The sequence below is a fragment of the Ursus arctos genome, unplaced genomic scaffold (genome assembly GCF_023065955.2).
Source record: "Ursus arctos isolate Adak ecotype North America unplaced genomic scaffold, UrsArc2.0 scaffold_24, whole genome shotgun sequence".
In the NCBI taxonomy this organism is placed as follows: domain Eukaryota; kingdom Metazoa; phylum Chordata; class Mammalia; order Carnivora; family Ursidae; genus Ursus; species Ursus arctos.
The window spans coordinates 14,483,251-14,503,010 of NW_026622919.1; the positions used below are offsets into that span (position 1 = coordinate 14,483,251).

Sequence of the window (19,760 nt, forward strand, 5' to 3'; positions counted from 1 at the left end):
AGAATGCTGTATTACTTCCTAATAATACATAATACATGCTTGAGCCAAAATGCATGTGGAGATGTCTTCAAACATTGATGCCTTTTCACCCACCCTCTTGTTGTGAAGACCCAGGACCAAATTAAGCCACTGGTGCCAGAGCCAATCCAAGCATGTGCAATTTTATTCTGGAACTTTCCTTGGTTGACTGATCAGTTTCTCCGGCATGATTCATGGTTCCTTACTCCAGACTCTGGTTGCACAGGGCAGAAACCAGCTGACACTGGCTTAAGCAAAACTGGCGAAAGGATAGGCTCATGGAAACCAACCTTCAGGGACAGGCCTCAGGAATGGCTGGAACCAGGGGCTGGAACACCATCAGAACGTTTTCACCTCTTCCCTGTGCATTTTGACCTCCTCACCTTCTACAGATTCCCCCCTTTCCTGTGAATGAGGGGATAGCCTCAGGTAGCACCTGTCCTCTGAACTCTGCAACCAGGCAGGAAAAGGCTCTTTCCCCAACTTGTTAAACACCACCACCACCAAAATCCCTCAAGGTAAGACCTGAAGGTGGGGTACCGTGATGCCAACTTGGACCAATCATTTGGCAGGAAAGTGGGGTCGAGTAAGAGGACAGAAGCTCCTTAGAAAACCTTCTAGGGTAGAGGAAGGAGGGGTCCCCCTCAAAAAGGACCAAGTCCAGACATAACTCCTAGGGAAATTGCAAGTGAGACATGCATCCTAATTTGTGTCTATGACAGATACCATCAAAAGTTTCAAGTCACGTGGGCTCCTCCGAGTCTTGGGCCTTGATGCCCTCCCACCCAACATCCTACCTTGGCTTTGTTTCACCAGCAGTGTGATAGGGAGGTTCCAAAAAGAACTTTTGTGAAGACAGTGATGCACAAAAATACCGAGAGATTGTTCCAGAACTCAACAGACCCTCAGCGTTCGTGGCCTTGACTGCCCCATGGTCTCTCACGTGATCCAATTTGTGACTTTGCTAAGCCAGGTATTTAAATGGTATGTGGGGCTGGCTTGTGGGAGCGAGATGCCCTGCCCAGCACCCACCTCTGCCCCTGGCTTTGATGCTCTCTGCCTATTGCTACAAAACCACTCTGCTAGGGTTCGTTGTCTTTGGGGTTTTTTTTATTTTTTTTTTATTTATTTTTATTTTATTTTTTTAAAGATTTTATTTATTTATTTGACAGAGATAGCCAGCGAGAGAGGGAACACAAGCAGGGGGAGTGGAAGAGGAAGAAGCAGGCTCATAGCGGATGAGCCTGATGTGGGGCTCGATCCCATAATGCCGGGATCACGCCCTGAGCCGAAGGCAGGCGCTTAACCGCTGTGCCACCCAGGCGCCCCTGGGGTTTTTTTTAAATTGCTAAGTGAGGTGGCAAATGTGGCAAGATCTGAGAAAGCGAAAGCGATGGTTCTTAGTCACAAACAGAAGTTTCTCATGGCAGGGCATGTCAATACAGGGAAGACCCAGCTCTGTGACAGTGACAAGCCCTCCTGCAGGGGGACAACAGGCAGCCCATCCTGGTACTGTCCGCTCATCAGAGGCTCCCAGCGGCACAGACACTGCACATCCAAACAGAGAGTGGGGGGAGATCGTTCGGCAATTTCTCAAAAACTTGCACCTAGAACTATCCTATGACTCGGTAATTCCACTTAAGGGGTCTACACCTCGAAGAGCTGAAAACAGGGCCTCGAGGAGGTACCCGTGCCCACGTCGATAGCAGCGTTATGCACAGTAGCCAAAGGGTGGGAGGGACCCAGGTGCCCATCAACCAATGAACAGATAGGGAACGGCGGTGTGCCCACGCGGCACAGTGTTACTCGGCCTTAAGAAGGAAGCAGATTCTGACACCGACTCTGACATGGACGGTCCTTGAGGACATCCTGCGGATGACAAGCCGCTCACTAAAGGACAGATACTGTTGGATCCCATTGCTATGCGGCTCCTGGAGTGATCAGATTTGTAAAGACGGGACAGAGCAGTGGCTGCCAGGGGCTGGGAGGGGTTTGGGACCAGGAGTTAGCGTTTAATGGGACGGAGTTTCAGTTTGGGAAGATGATAACATTCTGGAGGCGGGGGGCGGTGATGATTGCAGGACAGTGTGGATGTACCCGAAGGCCACGGTACGGCGCCCTAAAAACGGTTAAAATGGTAGCTTTTCTGTTGCGTGCATTTTGCCAGTTTAAAAAAAATAAAAACAGGAGTGGTCTGAAAGTGAGGTTCGTCTGAGGGGGGAGCCTGCCACAGGAAAGCACGTGACTCCGGCGTGAGAGGGGCGGGCGGAGTCTAACTTCACACACGCGGAACCACACAACCGCAGAGGTGGGATCACCTTGTCCCCTTTCACCTCTCCAGGCCGCCGGACCCCGGGCCGCCCTGCTTCCCCTGCCGCCCAGCACAGTCCTCCCATCGGCAGACGACGACGGGTAAGGTCACGCCTCTCCCTTCCCTCTTGGCAGCCTGGAAGGGGTTTCCGATGGACTGTCAAGGCCTGACTTCTAGTCCCTTCCCCTCTCTTGGCCTGTTTCCCTGGGAACTGAGGGGAAAGCGGGCAGAGATCCCCAGAGTTCCTTCTGGGCAGATGTTCCCCGCTGGGTGAAGCCCCCCCCCCCCCCCCCCCCCCCCCCCCCCCCCCCGTCATCTCTGAGTTCACGAGTTGATTGACCTTGCTTTTATGGTTGTTTCCTGTTTTTGTCCTCCTGCTTCCTCTCCTGCTCTGTCATCAGGTGACAGATTTAGAAGCATGGGGCTGCCTTCTTGTCCGTGGGCCCACGTGGGTGAGGCCTGAGCCATCGGAACTGTGCTCCGAGCGGATGCAGAGAGAAAGGGATGGTCCCCTTCCTCTTGGGATTGCATGTGGGGTTCCTGATGAATCTCTTTTATAACTTTCTTATACAGGTTTTGCTATTTATTCCTCTTTTACTGCTGCTATAAATGGTGTGCTTTTAAAATTATATTATTGTATGTTACTGATAGACATAAAAGCAACTTATTTTTGGATATTGATCTGCTACCTAGTTGCCTTGCTAAAATCCCTTGTTATTTTGAATCAACTTGTCTGATCATTCTTTCGGATTTTCTAACCAGGCAATCATATCATATGAAAATACCGATAGTCTGTCTAGGACCTCTGGAGCAATGTTAAAAATAGCAAAGAGAGTGGGCAGCCTCATCTGGTTCCTGCTTTTATAGGAAATGCTCCCAAGATTTACTCATTAAATATAATATATGCATAAGATTTTTGTTAAGTTCTCTTTACCAGTTTAAAGAAGTTTCCTTCTAGGGGTACGTGGCGGGCTCAGTCGGTGGAGCATGTGACTCTTGATCTCAGGGTTGTGAGTTCGAGCCCCACATTGGGTATAGAGATTATTTAAAAAGGAAATCTTAAAAAAAAGTTTTCCTTCCAATCTGCTAAGATCTTTTTCATGAAAGGATATTGAAAGGATTTTTTTTTTTTTTCTGGATGATCCTATGTTTTTCTTCTTAAATCTGTTAATGTAAGTTTTTAGTTTGAGCTCCTTTAAAGGCAGAACCTGGAACAAGGACTTGAGTTCAGGTAGGTTATTTAAGAGGTGACCCCAGAAAGCAGGGAGTCAAGGAGCAGGGGGACCGCGCAGGGAAGGAAGAAAAGCCAATTAAAGGTGTTTGACTGATGTCATGGCAGCAGGCAAAGGGAGCCTAACTCTCCGGGACCTCGGGGAATCCTTCTAGATGCCTCCCACAGTTGCCGAAGGAGAAGAAAGAGGCCGGAGCTCCTATCCACCAGCTCTGTCCTTCACTGGTTGAGGGCTACATCTTAGGGAACTTCTCTCCCACTTTTAGAAACCACTTAGCAGGCTAATAAGTGGCTCCTCGAGCACTGAAGAAGACTCTGAGGCAAGAAGCAAAAAGGAACATGGTATAAACATGAAGTGGGACACTGCAGGGTAAGGTGAGTCTAAGCTTGCACGAAATTATCCACAGTAAGTACTGCCGATATCAGAGGAGGGCAGAGGTGATGTGACATAGGCACCAAAGTCTTCTATTGCCAACATAATAAATGATATGTGTAGGTTTTCTTCTACTGTTAAACAATTTTTGCATACCCGAGAGAAGCTCAATTTGAATGTGATAAATATATTTACACACTGCTAGATTTGGTTGGCTAGCATTTTTCGTGTGATTGTTGCATCTATGTTCATGAGTGAGATTGGCCTCTAAACTTTCTTTCTCATCCTGAACTGGCCTCATTTTGATGTTAAGGTTACCCTGGCCTCATAGAAAGAGTTAGTGTTCCTGCTTTTTCCATTCTCAGGGAGAGTTTTGATAAAATTAGAATTATCTCTACTTAAACTTGTGAATACTCTCTGGACCGGTATTTTCTTTGTGGGAAGATTTTAAATTATGGATTCAGTTTCTTCAATAGTTCTAGAACCATTCGGACTTTTTATTTCTTCTCAAATCAAGTTTGGTAAATTATATTTTTCTAAGATTTGGTCTGCTTTGTTTCTTTTGGGGGGGCATAAGTCATTTATAGTCTTTTAAAATTTTTAATTGTGGTAAAATACACATAACAAAATTTACCATCTTAACCGTTTTTCAGTGTAGAATCGGTTAAGTGCATTCACACTGTTTGGCAGCCAATCCCCAGAGTGTTTTCATCTTGTGAAACTGAAACTATGCCGATGAAACAAGTCACTTCCCCTCCCCCCAACCACTGGCAACCACATTGACCTTCTGTTTCCATAAATTTGTACTGTCTTCATTGTAATCCTGTAGCTATGTTCCCATTTTCATTCCTAATCACCGTGACTTGAGCCTTCTTTTGTTTCTAAGTAGATTTCACCAGAGATTTGCCCATGCTGTTAGTTTCTCCAAAGAACTTTTGGTTTTATTAATCCTGTCTACCGTATCTTTGTTTTCTATTTTGTTGGTTTTTGCTCTTTATTATTCCCTTTCGCATTTACTTTGTTGTTTTGTTTACTTTGATTTCTGCTCTTGATTCCCTTTTGAGTCACTTTCGGGTTTCCTTTGCTGTTCTTTTTCTAACTTTGTGACTACTTACCCATATTGAACACTTAATTTCTGACTTTTTTTCTAATACAAGAATTCAAGGCTATCCATCTCCCTTGAAGTGCAACTTTTTTTTTTTAAGATTTTATTTATTTATTTGACAGAGATAGAGACAACCAGCGAGAGAGGGAACACAAGCAGGGGGAGTGGGAGAGGACGAAGCAGGCTCATAGTGGAAGAGCCTGATGTGGGGCTCGATCCCATAACGCCGGGATCACGCCCTGAGCCGAAGGCAGACGCTTTAACCGCTGTGCCACCCAGGCGCCCCTACCCGGGCACATCTCTGGCACCCAAAGTCCGTAATTCCGTTTGTGTTCCCTCTTGGTGTGGTACATTCCATGCCCTAAAACTCCTGTTCTCTGCCTACTCACCCGACGCTTCTCCCCAGCCCCCGGCAACCACTGATGTTTCCTAAGTTCTCATCTCGCTCTGTCACTTAATAGTGCCATGACCTAGGCATATCATTAATTCACCTGAGCCCTGCTTCCTCAAGTGCATAATCAGAATGTAGAATGGTTCCTTATTTTTGTATGAAAATTAAATAAAACCTCACTTCAGTCCGTAGCGGAGAATACACATCAACTAAACGTAGTTTCCCGTTCCTTACCCCCCTTCTCTTAGTAATCGGAAATCAAGATTTGCTGAGAAAAGGCAGAGGGAAGTACCCTTGTGACAGGGTGTATCACCAGAAATCTAAGCAGAGGAGGACACAAGAGGTTACTGCCTTCCAAACCCTCTCTCTCCAACTTGGAAAGTCCCTCCGTTTCCGCTTCCTGTCAGGAGGGCTGCCATCCATACGTTATCCGTCTTCTCAGTCCGACACCTCCGACCCACGTCTGACAAACGCGCAGGCGTGGTCTGTCTGTGAGCTGCCTAGAGCTAAAGTGCCTCAGACCTGAGTTGTGTGTGCAGGAAAAGCAGGTCTCCGGGACACCAGAGGGAACCTATCCAGGTCATGCAAGTCACATGAGATCTTGTCGTTTCCAAGGGAATCGCCCTGAATCACATTAAGAGTTTGAGGATTTATAAAGGTAGCAGGCCCACGCACTATTCCTCTTCCTGGCTGTTCTGTTGTGACTGATTTATGAATACAAGGCATTGTCCTTGCGTTAAGTCCAGACACCAGACAGGAATAGATTAACACAGGGCAAGGATTTTTTTTTTTAAATCTTTCTTTTAAGATTTTATTTTTAAGTAATCTCTGCTCCAAATATAGGGCTTGAACTCATGACTCCGAGATTAAGAGTCTCATGCTCCCACTGACTGAGCCAGCCAGGTGCCGCCTCAGGGCAAGGATTAAAAAAAATCTATCTGAAGATCTCTTTCTTTTAACCACAGTTAAATTTTTCATCTTATTGTGATTATTATAAATTTGGACTTCTTAATACGATCTTCTTAAAAATTTACATTTGTCCCTCTTCTTCCATGCTCTTCTCCTTTAATTCTTTTGATAGAAGGTTGTTTTCATGCCATTTTAACCTTCTCTAGTGGTTTGGAACTTAAACACTCTCTCTCTGCTGGTTTTTCTTGAAATTTTACCGTGCTCATTATAACTTAAAGGCTATCCTCCCTCCTGAACAATGCAGAGTTTAAAAAGCTTTAACTGTAATCCTCTTAAATATCATTGCCCAGTATTTCAGCTTTGAACTTTTTAAGACTTCTCAAATTAAATATTACAAATATTACATATTTATTTTCCATATTCGTTTGCCATTTTGTTTTCTCGTGCTTTCTTCTTGCATAGAAAACTGTCCCGCAATCCTTTTTTCTTCTGGACGCACACTTTTAGAAGTTCCTTTAGTGGAGGTATGTTGGGGGTAAACTCTCTCAGTCTCTGTTTATCTGTGTCTTTCTCTCATCTTGGTTCTTGAAAGACGGGTTTTGCTGGGAACAGAAGAGGAGTCACTGGATTCAGACCCAGTCATGACAAAACCCTTCCCAGCCCTGTGAAGAGATGTGTTCACTCCCCAAACCAATCTCCATTCCTCTCAAGTCCTCTTGTATCTTCCAGACCATCTTAACTCTTCCAGCTTTATTGACCCCTTCGCTGGAAAACTCAGAGACCTGAAGAGTAAGGCAGGGAGTATTTGGTGGTGGAGCAGCTCTCCAAGAAGGAGCATGAATTTCTTCTCTTGTCTACATGATGGTCTGGTTCCTCTCATCCCTGAGCAACTTCTTGGTGACAGGAAGCGGTGGCCTTCCCTCTTTGTTGGAAGCATCCATCCTGGCCTTCTAGGGTCTGATCATCCGGCCCCGAATCCACTTCATTCTCTTTCCCAGAAGGCCTTGCGGCCTCATGCAAGTACAGCACTCCCCCCTGCCCTCCCCCCCACCGCCTTCCCGTTCTGCCCCAAAAGTTCTGTGAGGCAGAACAGGGCTCCAAGTAACTCCGGGTACACAAGGACCCTGACTCCCATGGGCAGGTTTGAAGGGCCAGACCCTTCCAGCCTAGAAAGCTTTTTCATTTCTGCCACACAAAGTCATCACCAGCTCCTCCAGCCAGCCAGCACTTGGCCTGGGACAATTCGGGGTCAACTTCCCACCACCACTGAGTCAAGTTCCTTTCTCTCAGCTTCTTCACTGGCTGGGGTCATAAGCGCGGACAGCTGCTGGCTCAGGGGTGCCCGCTGTTAGGATCAGAAAGGGAAGGGCTTGCTCCTACCAGTTCCGTTCAGAGAGTCCCAGGAAAACCACTGCCTGGGCTTCACTCTGAGGGCCCATCCTTGGGGGGTGAGGGGCCCTGATCGGCCTTGTTAGGTGTTCAGCCCAGCTCCGCAGCTTGAGGGCCAGCAGAGATGTCAGCAGGAGAAAGGTACGCTGGGCAGACCCAGAAAGAAAGACCCCCATCCAATCTTCTCCGGGTTGAACACCAAGACAAACTACTTCTATTCATTTACTCTTCCGTCCCTCCATCCTTCCTCTTACAGAACACTTATTCGGCATCAGCTGTTGACCGGGTACTACCTACCATATCTGCGGTGGAACAGCAGACGGTTCTAGAGTCAGCGTCTGCCCTCGCGGGTAGACGGCCTGGCAGGGAGGGAGGGGAAGTTGATGTGTAAGCTATCAGATGCAAAGCCATGTTCCCATGCCTGGAGATCAGAGAGGAAGTGGTGGGTGGGAACAGGGGCTGACGGGCTTAAAGCCGGACCTGTGGGCCCCAAAAGCTTCACTTGAACACTGGTGGGGATGGAGTCAGGCTGGCCCAGCTGACTGTGCTGTTGGGATTCACAGGCACAGACCCTTCCAGAAGCTGTTCGGAGCTCCCTGGGCATGAGACACACACACACACACACACACACACACACACACACACACCTCACCACCACTACCCCCGCCCAGCCCGTCACAGCAAGGAAGCTCCCAGCAATTTCCTTTGGCCTTCCGCGGTCTTGCGTTTCTCTCTCAAGGGTCTCCTGGGGATGTAGCTTCTAAGAATCCTTCTCTTGCCACTGCTCTGTGGGCTTCCTCTCACACATAAAAATTTCACTCTCTCCCAGGGATGTGACTTTGGGCAAGTCAATTGCTGTGTGCCTCAGTTTCCCCATTGGTGAGACGGGGACAGTGATACTACCTACCTCACAGAGGCAGAGCGCTTATGACAGTGCTGATCTGTAGTCAGCTCACTACTGCATTATTTTCTTTATGATTTTTGCTGTCTTGCTCTCATCATCATCATTATTCTGACCCGGTGGCAACCACAGTGTCTCCACCACAGCAGTGGCCACTGTCTGAGCCCCGGGCTGCACCCGCCGCCTCCCCGCAGGCTGGAGGAGCGTTTCCTGCAGCGCCACATGGACCAGACCCCGGGCTGGGGTTACCGCTCGCTCTTTCCTCTGTCTTCTCTCTGCATTACTCCGAAGCAGTGCGGTCCAGGGACGTCCCTGCATCCAGGCTGACCAGCAGCCCTTGCCCACCACACACAGTGGTGACAGCCTTTGGCCTCGGCAGCCAAAGAGAAGGGCATGACTTCACTCCACCCTCGCAAGCCAAACTCTGTTCCTGAAGATGTTGGGGTGCCCCTTGATAAAGCAAGGAGACCCGCTCCTCTCCTGCCTCTCCCAGGCCCTGCTGGCCCCAGGGACTCCTGCTTCCGGGGATTCCCTCAGTAGCTGACAAAGCCTCCCTAGAAACTCACTGCAATGCCTCAGGCCCTGAGCCCCCCCTCCCCAGACCAAGGCTCCCTGCCTGGAAGGGTTGGGGGAGACACCATAAGCCAGGCCCTAGAAATGGAGGCTAGGGGTTTGGGCTACAGCCATACTGAGCCCCATTACCTCTGTCTGTGCCCGGGCTGCTGGGGACTGTCCTGGGAGCTCTTCCCTCAGGTTGTCCCTATCAGCTGAGTTCAGGGTGGGTTGAGATTGCAAGCCTGGTGGGTGTTAAGGTTTAAGTGGCCGTGCCCAGGCGGGGTGGGGGGGTGCACTGGAGGACCTCCATTGCCTGCCTGGGTCTCCTTAGAGAAGCCCAGCTCCTGGCCTGCTCTGCGACGGAGACGGCATGTCCTGGACAGGACTGACTTCAGATATTCTCTTCCCAAAAGGGAATTTGATAATGTGTCCTGTAGGATTTGAGGTTCTCAGGTCTGGGGCTTGTAGGCATCACTGTCCTTTGTGCACATGCAGGGCCCCGAACCCCATGTGCGCGCACATCCCTCGCATACAAGCGTACCAGTCCCTCACCCTGCCCCCTGCACAGCAGCATGGCGAGAGGCCAGCTTATACCCCAGCTTATCGGCTACTTCCCAGCTTCCTCTGCCTGTGTTCCTGCAGGCCTGGAGCTCTGAGAGCTGGCCTTCCACGTGGCTTCCAGAAGACCTCTCAGATAATGAGAGGAAATGTGGTCATCAGCTCACAGAAGGCTGGGGTTCCGGGCTGTGGCTCTAGGCCACCACTCCCTGACCTGGGTCCACCATCTCCCTTCAGGAGGCCCTCGGCTGTTCCCAGTGAGCCTGTGGCTGCCACTCGAGATGTCCCCTTTTGGTTGTTGGGGCCTGCCCGCCGCCCTTCTTGCCCTGTTCTGCTGCCCAGGTGAGCTGGTACCTGGGGTTGGTGACTTGGCACGTGCCAGCCCAGAGGGGGGGCTGCCTGCCCCCTGGCTTCAGGCATGGGAGGCGGGGCTGGTCCTGAAATCACTGAGGCTTTGAACACAGTGGCAGCCCACCCGGGGTACTGGATACTGTGCCAGCCTGGCTCCCCCATGATCCCGGATGGGGGAGTGGGGAAGCTGGCCTTTTGGATGGCAGGTTGAACAGGCCCCACGGCTTCATGGCCTGTGGAAGTGGCAGGTCGTGGAGGCTGAATGGTGGGCTGCATGGGGGCTTGAGGCAGGAGGGGAGGCTGGGGTTCAAGGGAAGGTGAGGGAATGCCCCAGTGTTCCTGGGATGTGGCCCAGGGACAGCAGGGGGCAGCAGAACATGGCCTTTTGACTACCATCAAAGGGAAGCCAAACCCTCCTCCAGGGAGTCAGGGCCCTGTGAAGGAAAATGCTAGCATGTGCTGAGCACTCTGTTTTGGACAACCTATCAGGTGCTTTTCAAGGGCTAGCTCACCACAACCCTGCAGGAAAGGGATTACTAGCCCATTTGACAGATGAAGAAACAGGTTCCGAGAGAGAAAGCACCTTGCCCAGGGTGATACAGCTGGTACACGGCAAACTCAGGATTCAAATCCAGCTCTGTCTACCTGCAACGCTCCTTTCTTGCCACTTCATTATATGCCACTCGCTGAGGGCTGAGTGGGGACGTGCTGCTGTGGAGGGAGCACAGGACAGGCCCAGCTGGTTGAGATCAAGGACCTTCTGAGTGGGAGGTGAGCTCTGAGGACCCAATCTTGATGCATCAAATACTTCTGAATGTCCATCACACACAGGGCATGGTGCTAAGCACTGAGGGAAATCTGGGCCCTGCCTTCTAGAAGCTCTAAAACATCTGAGCGAGAGTCAGCATGGATACCAATCATCTGCAAGGGGGTCCCGTTACCTTCCTGAACTCCTCTCCCCCTGCCTTCCTCCTCACTGAGCTCTGGCCATCTTGATCTTGCCGTTCCTCAAGCACACCAAGGTCAAGACCTTGACCCAGGGTCTCGACACTGGGAACACTCCCCGCTCCCCAGGTATCTGCAGGGCTCACACCCACCTCTTCCATGTCTTTGCTCAAATGTCCATGCCTGGGTGAGGCCTGTGCTGACTACCCTATTAAAGTGGCAGCTCCTCCCCATCTCGGTTTCCTGCCCCAGGCACTGATCACCCTCTGACAGCCCGGCTATTTCACTTGAGTATTGTCTGTCCCTTAACGATAATGTGAGCTCTGCAAGGCAGGGTTTGGTCTGCTTTGGTCACTGCTACGACGTCAGAGCCTAGAACAGTGCCTGGCACACAGCAAGTATTCAAAAAGTATTTGCAGAAGATAGGAAAGGAGGGAGGAAAGGGTTGAACCCAGGGCCACAGAGGTCCAGAGGACCCAGTCCACCTCCATCTTTGAGAGGTCTTCATGGAGGAGGGGACATTTGGGCTGGGCTTTGAAGGTCGTATAGGATCCCTCTGCATGGAGATGGAAGATGTATGTGGAGAAGACTCATCTGAAGGCTGGAGGAAGAGTGACCAGAGGCAGGGAGACCGCTGTGGGGTAGCCTCCACCGTCTAGACACGAGGCAAGACATAAGACCTGAACAAGGGGAGAGCGGCAGAGGGGCCATCTCTGGCCTATCTTCTTGGGCACCTGCCCCTTGATCAGACTGCCAGTGGTGGGCAGGTCCCCTGGGCCGGGCAGCAGAGACATTTGCTGCCCCGTCTTTCTGATCTTCCAGGGTCTGGAGAGGGCTTCGAGATACGCATGTATCCAGAGCAGCTGCTGGTGGAGCCTGGAGGGTCCAAGTTGGTCAACTGTAGTACCAGCTGTGCCCAGCCTGAGGCCGGCGGCCTGGAGACCGCCCTCACCAAGAGCCTGCTGCAGTCCGGACCTCAATGGAACCAGTACTTGGTCTCCAACATCTCCCAGGACACAGTCATCTACTGCTACTTCACCTGCTTCGGGGATCAGAAGCTAAAGAGTCTCGATGTCAGCGTGTTCTGTGAGTGCCGCCCTGCGGGGCCTTCCTCCCTGGGGCAGAGCCCGTGTCTGCTGATTTTGCAGAGCTACTCTGTTACTGCTCCTGGGCATTCGCTGTGGTCCCCACCTCCCTGGGCTCCTGGGGTGATGAGGAGCAGGACCCCGGCCATGGGCTCAGAATCTGCTCACACCCTTCACTGGCCTCCTTGAGCCTGCTGGTCATGCCGGCTCCGAGGCTTGCTCAGAGGGCAATCCAAGCAAGGTTTGCACAGATTTACAAGTCATTTCCCGGGCAGGGCTCACAGTCTCCTCCCCCACTCAGTAGCAGCCCCGTCACCGGACACCCCTCACCCCACCACAAATAGCGGAGCATGAACAGAAGGGCTGCCATGCTCTCCAGTCGCCCCTTTGCCTCATGAAGAGGTTAAGGCATTGCCTGGTGCTTTTATATATACATGTATTTTTTTTTAGATTTATTTATTTATTTATTTATTTATTTATTTATTTGAGAGAGGTGGGAGGAAAGGAGGGGAGAGGGAGAGAGAACCCAAGCAGGCTCGGTGGTGAGCGTGGAGCCGGACGCAGGGCTCGATCACGACCCGAGCCGAAACTGAGAATTGAATGCTTAACCGACTGAGCCACCCAGGCGCCCCTGCTTTTATATTCCTGAGGGCCCCTGGCAAATGTGTGACCATCACTCACACACACCTGTGCACAGGCCATGGAGACCTTCCCACAGGGCAGGATTCTCTCAACATCTCGGCACCAAGGTATGGCTTGGGTCCTCCCCATGACCAGTATCAGTGGATCAAGTGAATAGAAAGATGTTCTAAATCCAACGTATTACCTTGGGGTGATGGGGGCAAGGTATTCTAGTTCGAAAGGGAATCCAGGGCACCACTGAGGGCCCAGTTTAATAGATAAAGGATGGCAGGTCTACCTAAGCAAGGCAGGTCTGACTCCAGCCCCCACCCCTTAAGTGAGGACCCCACAACTCTTGGCCCAGTTCCAGTGAGCACTCCCTTCTTAGTCTCGATACAGTCATTCAGCGGTTTAATATGGAAATTTGTGTTTGATTTCTGGAGAAGAAGGAGACAGATCCAAATGTTTTGTTTCTGGTTGGCTGCACAATTTCTAGACCTCCTCTTTGTAGACCCTCTGACCACCTCCATTCTTGTCCATTCCAGAAAACACCATGTTGGTAAAACTCCCAGCCAATCCATCCTTCACCCTGAACTGCTTCCTCCTTCCTCTCCTTATGCTAGAGCAGGCCAGGTCCCAGCCCGCTTCCTCCCCACGTCCAGCCAGCCGAGGCCGAGAACACTGCGGTGCCAGGGAATGGGCCAGGCCGGCGGGGGCGCTGCTGGGACGGCACCCCATCCTGACCAGCCTCCCTCTTCCTTCCTTGCAGACCCTCCAAAGCAAGTGCTGCTGAAGCTACAGCCCGCGTGGGTGGCTGCGGGGAGACCCTTCACTGTCGAGTGCCACGTGCCGGCTGTGAAGCCCCTGGAGAGCCTCACTCTCACCCTGCTCCATGGCAAGGAGGCCCTGTGCAACAAGACCTTTACGGGGGAGAAGAACGGCACCCGAGGGGCCACGGTCACGCACAACGGCACGGCTCACAGGGAAGACAGCCGCCACAACTTCTTGTGCCACGCCCACCTGGATCTGCGGTCTCGCGGTGGCAGCATCCTTCACCGCGTCTCCGAGCCCCAGATGCTCAAGGTCTACGGTGAGGAGTGCCCCCCGGGTGGGAGGGGTGGGAGAGGGCATTCGCCTTCTGGTACTTAGGGGAAGAAAGAGCCTTTGGCACGCCCTGGGCCAGCTCAGGGGGCAGGCACCCAGGGACCCCATGCTGAATCCTGAGGCTTCCCTCTTGCTTGTCCCCAAAGCTCTCTCCGAGTGCCCATGTTATAACCGAACTAGTTGCTTAGCAACTAGCGAACTGCGTGACCTTGACCAAGTCACCCTCCTCTCTCTGGCCACGGCCCCTCTCTACATTCAGAGGTTGGGCCCTGAGGTCCCCTGGAGCTCTGCCGTTCTGTGACTCTTGATGGCCAAGGTGTTCTCTGTCTTCAGAGAGTTTGGTAGAAGCTCCCTCAGCTCTGTCCAGGGTGGGGCTTGGCTCGGACCACGCCGCTGGCCAGGCCACGGTGGCCAGCGTACACCGGTGCCAAGGGCCGGTGGCAGGGGAACATCAGCCCTCGCGGTCTCACAGAGGGCTGGCTGCTGGTCTAGACCCCAGCCTACCTTTCCCCAAGATCCTGCACCATTAGCCATTCATCTCGGCAGCACAGGTGGCTGCAAGATGGACAAGGCATGGGCGGGTGACAGGGGGACCCTTCCTCCCCCTTGGGCTCTAGCATCGAGGACCAGGGGACTTCTAAGACCACTGCCCCCTCCTCCCTCCCCAGAGCCCAGGCCAGACAACCAGATGGTCGTCATCATCTCAGTCGTGTCGGTGCTGCTGTTCTTGTTTGTGACGTCCATTCTCCTGTGCTTTGTCTTGGGCCAGCACTGGCGCCAGAGGCGGATGGGTGCCTACGGGGTACAAGATGCTTAAGTAGGACCTAGGTCGGGCCTACTGGGCACAGCCTACATGAGTGGCACGGCCCCTGCCACAGCAGCCACTGGAACTCAGCGTGACTCCTCAGCATTGTGGTCCAGCCCTGGCTGCAGGACTGTACCAAGCAGCCAAGGACTTCGGGGTCATTTCCTTTTCTAGTCTGCATATAAACACCTGGACTTAACCCTGTGCCTCATGTCTTCTCCTGGGATAGAACACCACGGCCAGGAAAGGCACCCGCCAGGCCTGGACTTCTCTCCCGGGAGGGCTCCTAAGCCTCCCTCCACCCTCTCGTTTGCAGGGGCCTTCCAGAGCCCCAGCCAGCCCAAGCCCTGGGGCACCGCCATACTGACCAGTCCAGGCACCAGACACCCATCCTCTCGGAGCCCTGAATGACTAATTTCTCCTGAGGGACGGTGAGGGAGACACGCCCTGGTCCGGGAGGCAGAGAGACGTTCTGTTCCTACTTGGCGCTGGGGGACTCAGGCCACTCCGCTCAGAGCAGGACATGGCTCTGACTTCTTTCTGCCAAAAGAGCCAGCTTCCTGGGGCAAGGGTGGGGCCCAAGGGAACTGGCTCAGCTCCAGGACCTTCTGAGCCAAGCCTCTCTCCCTTTACTCTAGGCCTTCAGAGAGCCTTGGACAATAAAAGCAGTCCTCCCCTCACCCCTGCTCCGTCATTAGGCCACCAAGACCCCACAGCACTGCCATCCCAGACAGGGGTGAGTGGAGGAGGTCGAGGGAGGGCTCTGGTTCCCAGACCCCCAGACCCCTCGCTGGCGGCGGCTTCCCAGCCCTGGATGATGCTAAGAGGGGCCTTTACTTCAGGGCAAATGTCAGGCCAGTTCAAGGTCTCCATGTGGTGAAGAGAGTTTTGATTCACCCAGGAGGGAGCCTGGCTGTGGCTGGGCAGGGAGGGCTGCCAGGCATGAGTGCAGAGTCCCAGGCACTAGAGGGGCCCTTGGGGACTCCAGGGCTCTTTCCAGCTCTGCGGTGAAGCTACCAGGGTCCCAGGGCTGGTGTCTGTCCTCATGGTAGGCTCTCGGCATCATAGTAGTCTGGGGAGAGACAGCACCCTTATCTTGGCTCCCTGCTGCCTCACTGGACCCCAAGGAGCAAAAGGGAAGGGGACAGGCCAGTTGCCTGCAGCAGTGATGATAGGCACTCCCCCGCCCCCCAACATGGCCCTCCTGGCCTCCTGACCCATCCCCGGCCTGGGCCCCACTGCCCACCCACCCTCCCCCTACCTGAAGCAGGGGGTACATCCGCACCCACAGTGCCTGTGGCACTGGGGGGTGGGGGTGGGGGCACGGTTACGGTTCTCCTAACATGGAGAAAAGAAAAGAAAGACCACATCCCATCAGAAGTGGTCTCTGGGGTCTCACCCAGAAGTATCCCCACCCCACTCCCAGCTCCTGGTGAGCTCTTCCAGCCCAGCCCCAGGGCAGGGCCCTGGCAATGCCCAGATCCTCCAGCCTCACTTACCCCACCCTTTTCCCAGAGGCAGGAGGGCAGTGCTGAATCCTGGCTGTGTCCTGCAAGTGGGGCTGATGTGGGGGGATGGAAAGGAAAGGGACTGGCCAGGGGAGCGAGGGGCCCAGCATGGGCATCGGGCAGGGCAGGTAGTGGTGATGAAACACCAAAGGCCCTTCCTCCTGGGCTTGCATCACCTCCTCCTCCTCTTCCTCCTCCTCCTCCTGTTGACCCTCCAGGTAGACCTGGGGATTGTGGGAAAGGGGGAGGAGGGATGATGATAGAGGACCCAGCGTCCCTACCCCCACTTCTCTGTTCTTCTAATTTCTCCAGAGGAACATCACAAAATGGCTTCCCTTTATTGAGCAGCTACTGCAGGCAAGCCAGGGACTTCGGAGAGGTCTATTCCTTATCTTGCGGGAGGCAAAACTGAGGCTCAAAGAGGTTGAGCGACTTGTCTAAGGTCACCCAGCTAATAAGTGGCCGAGCAGGGACTGGAAGGATCCAGGTATGGCTCCAGAGCAGGGTCAGGAGTCCAGTGACCTGTGTCTGGCCTCGCCCCCAGCCCCTGGACCCACCCGTGCCCCATCAGGAAGATGGGGTGCTCATCCCAGGGGCTCCCTGACGGCCAGGGCATGAGGCGTAGCGGCAGCTCCTGCCAGCCTGGATGGTAGACACAACCTGGCCTCCTCCAAGCGGCAGAATCCTACCTGGTTTTCAAGGGGTGGTTCTAAAGTCACCTGCTCCTCCAAGGAGCCTTTCCTCATTCCCCAGTGAGTGTGCGCTCATGCCTTATCCCTCTCCCTGTGCCAGTGGGGATGAAGTCGCCTTGTATTCATAGTCATTCATTTATTTTTTTCACTTTTTCAACAAATATCACTTGAGCACCTAATAAGTATCAGGCACCAAGCAGACTCAGGGCCTGCAGTCTAGTAGGGGATGCGCTGCAGGGAGACCTTGAAAACAAGACGAGAGTGGTCTGGATTTGGGGACTCCCACCCCAGGGAGGCTGCTGACTTGGGAGCCTGGCACATAACAGATGCCAAAGGGACCCAGCTGGGTCTTTTTCTCCAGGATCCACCCCAGATGGATCCCCACCCTTGGACCTGCAGGTGGAAGGCCCTGGCGGCACACCTCCACCCCACCCCCAGCAGACGCACCTGCGGGTGGCAAGAGCCTGGGCTCGGGTTGAGCGTGCCTGCCGCCAGGCCACTCAGCAGCAGCTGGTGCATCTGTGCGTTCTGCAGCAACATCAGCTCCAGCAGGTCTAGGGCGGGGTGGGGGGGTCAGCAGGCCCACACCAGGCCTCCTGCCCACCGCCCCATCCCAGGGCCTTACCCCCCGACCGCCCAACGCCCAGCCCCAGACGGCGCGGAAGGGAGGTGCAGCGAGGACGCCCAGAGGATGTGCGAAGCAGAGTGGGGTACGAGCCTGGTGAGCCCCGAGTCTCACCTTCCTTCACTCGGCCCGGCTGCGGCGGCGGCGGTGGGACGGCCCACGCGGCGGGCTGCAGGACGGTCACCCAGGGCTGGGGGGAACGGGAGACTCAGCCAGGAGAGGCGGGCAAGGGATCAGGGCCAACTTCCCGCACCCCCCGCCCGTGCACCCCGCGAGTGGCCTCCCTCACTCCGCTGGGGCCTCATTCTCCTCCCCGCCAGCCCACGGCCTCCTGGTTCCCCTCCTGGTTCTCCTCTGCGGCTGGGGTCGCTCTCCGCACCCAGCCCACTCCCTCCAAGGTTCGGCCCCTCCAGGGACGGCTCCCCAATCAGCCATCCCTCAGGCCTCCCCGGTAAAAGGCTGCTCAGCTCTCACCGTCAGGGAGGCACTCTGCCGTGGGGGCTGACCCCAGCTCCCTCCAGTGCCGGAGGCCATGCGGGCTCCTGCGGGTCAGGGTTACCTAGGCGACTTGCGCGACGCCAAAGTGTCCTCCCACGCATGCGCAGGTCCCTCCCCGACTGCGGTGCTCGGGGCTCGCTCTGCTCTCCTTTCTCACCTCCTGCTCTCTTCCCCTCTGGGACAAGGAGTCCCCGAGGCCTCCCTCCCCCAGGAGGCGGGTCGCTCTGCCGGACGTCCACCTCCAGCACCCCGGGTGGCCGGCATAGCGTCTTGCCGGGGGCGGGGGGGGGGTTCTCATGTTTGTTCAGTGAATGAGTGAGGGGCTGGGGAGACCGGCCCCAATGCAAACACTTGGTTTTCAGATCCCAGAATTGGCTGGGATGATGAGTTAAGCAGAAATAGAAAGTTCCGTAGGAGCTGGCTTGGCAGGGAAGGGCAGGTGAGTGAGGAGGACAGAGGGTATATTCTCTGTCACCCTAAATCAGAGGGACGTCCTTTGGGCCAGGAGTGGTTTCTGGAGCAGACCAAGGACGGAAACATCAACCAAGTTCACAGAAAAGGCTGGGCCCTGACCAGAAACAGGTGGCTGGCCCTTTGACTGCCCCCTCCTGGCTGTTTGCCCCCTCATTCCTGGCTGCTGCTTTGCAGAGGTGGAGAAGCCTGGGGAGGTCAGCACCAGTGCCCCCATTATTGTCCCACATCCTGGAAAAATTACCAAAGTATGCATTCTTTTGACAGGAAGTTATCAAGGTCTTCTTTGCTTCAGAACAGGTGAGGGGAGAGATCTATTTCGGCAGCTGTGACCATCCTAAGATAGGCCCTGAGCAGCAGTCAAGGAAAATCCAGACAGGAAGCTGGGATTAGCACCCCTTGAGTTGCCCTTCCCCCACCCCCTACTTCTGTTCAGCTCCTCTTCCTGGCAGTCCTGGTATCTAGAACCACGAAGACCATTCCCACCTCCTCTTTTGTGCCTTAGTCCCTGGGAGGGGGCCTGTGGGCAGAGCATTAGCTGTGAGTCTTATAGCTTCAGTGTCCACCAAGCTGACATCGGGCAATGTGGTGACAGGCCCTGGGGAAGTGGGCTGAGCACAGAGGTGTGTCTTTCTGTACCCTCATTGCAGTAAGAGGGGTGAAACCAGTCCTTGTGTTTACCATCAGCAAAACCTTGACCAAGGAGGGGCCTGTGTGTGCGAGATGCCCTTCTGAACACTGGAGACACAGGAGTGTATTCTTTCTGGTCCCAGCATCGTTGGGAAGTGAAAACGTACCCATGGGAAGAAAGCAAAAATACAAGGCTATGCAAAGCCCCCTGTGGGTGAGACATAGAAGAAGGGGTCATAAAAAGAGATGAACTGATCACTGAGGGATAGAATTCTGAAGTGGAAGACCTTGGAATGGTGTCAAGCAGTGTGGGAGAGAGAGAGGGCGACCCAGGCTGGGGACACTGCCCGAGCAAAGGCACAGGGGCAGGAACCGACAGGGCCTGTAATGATCCAGTGGTCACACTGTCTGACTGTAGTGGAGGGTCTGGACAGAGAGACGTTCCAGCAGCCTAGGCAAAAACAGGTCAGACTCGCAGGCCAGGTCATAGAATTTAGGCTGTGCCATGTGGGTAATGGAGAGCTCTTGGTGAGTTCTGAGCAGGAGAGAAATAGGGGGTGACGTGTGCACAGCCGTGTTTCAGGAAGATTCATCTTGTTCCTCACATCTTAGTGTATGTCAACGAGAATTAGGAAGAACAAATGTCTGATGGGGAGGTATCCTCCCAACAGTAAACAGCTGGGT

The 19,760-nt window shown here is 53.7% G+C and overlaps 2 protein-coding genes across 9 annotated transcripts; one reads left to right on the plus strand and one right to left on the minus strand.

Moving 5' to 3' along the window:
- Nucleotides 1–1,130: 1,130 nt before the first annotated feature.
- Nucleotides 1,131–14,851, plus strand: ICAM2 (intercellular adhesion molecule 2). 8 transcript variants are annotated; one of them, XM_057318067.1, is made up of 7 exons: nucleotides 1,207–1,966; nucleotides 2,360–2,430; nucleotides 3,827–3,935; nucleotides 9,979–10,083; nucleotides 11,860–12,123; nucleotides 13,513–13,833; nucleotides 14,516–14,851. In XM_057318067.1, exons 4-7 carry the CDS (start codon nucleotides 10,023–10,025, stop codon nucleotides 14,662–14,664), a joined length of 795 nt encoding a protein of 264 aa, XP_057174050.1. In that variant the 5' UTR covers nucleotides 1,207–1,966; nucleotides 2,360–2,430; nucleotides 3,827–3,935; nucleotides 9,979–10,022; the 3' UTR covers nucleotides 14,665–14,851. The 8 variants fall into 8 exon arrangements, with proteins under 8 accessions (XP_048081457.1, XP_057174050.1, XP_026368265.3 ...); XM_026512480.4 differs by lacking the exon at nucleotides 3,827–3,935; XM_057318066.1 differs by lacking the exon at nucleotides 1,207–1,966 and having other exon boundaries at nucleotides 2,026–2,430.
- PRR29 (proline rich 29) lies at nucleotides 13,140–18,271 on the minus strand. The gene is made up of 6 exons (XM_044389135.3): nucleotides 17,952–18,271; nucleotides 17,592–17,667; nucleotides 17,300–17,406; nucleotides 16,152–16,384; nucleotides 15,914–15,990; nucleotides 13,140–15,724 (listed from the first exon to the last, which is right to left on the minus strand). Exons 1-6 carry the CDS (start codon nucleotides 18,009–18,011, stop codon nucleotides 15,696–15,698), a joined length of 582 nt encoding a protein of 193 aa, XP_044245070.2. The 5' UTR covers nucleotides 18,012–18,271; the 3' UTR covers nucleotides 13,140–15,695.
- Between the last annotated feature and the right edge of the window lie 1,489 nt (nucleotides 18,272–19,760).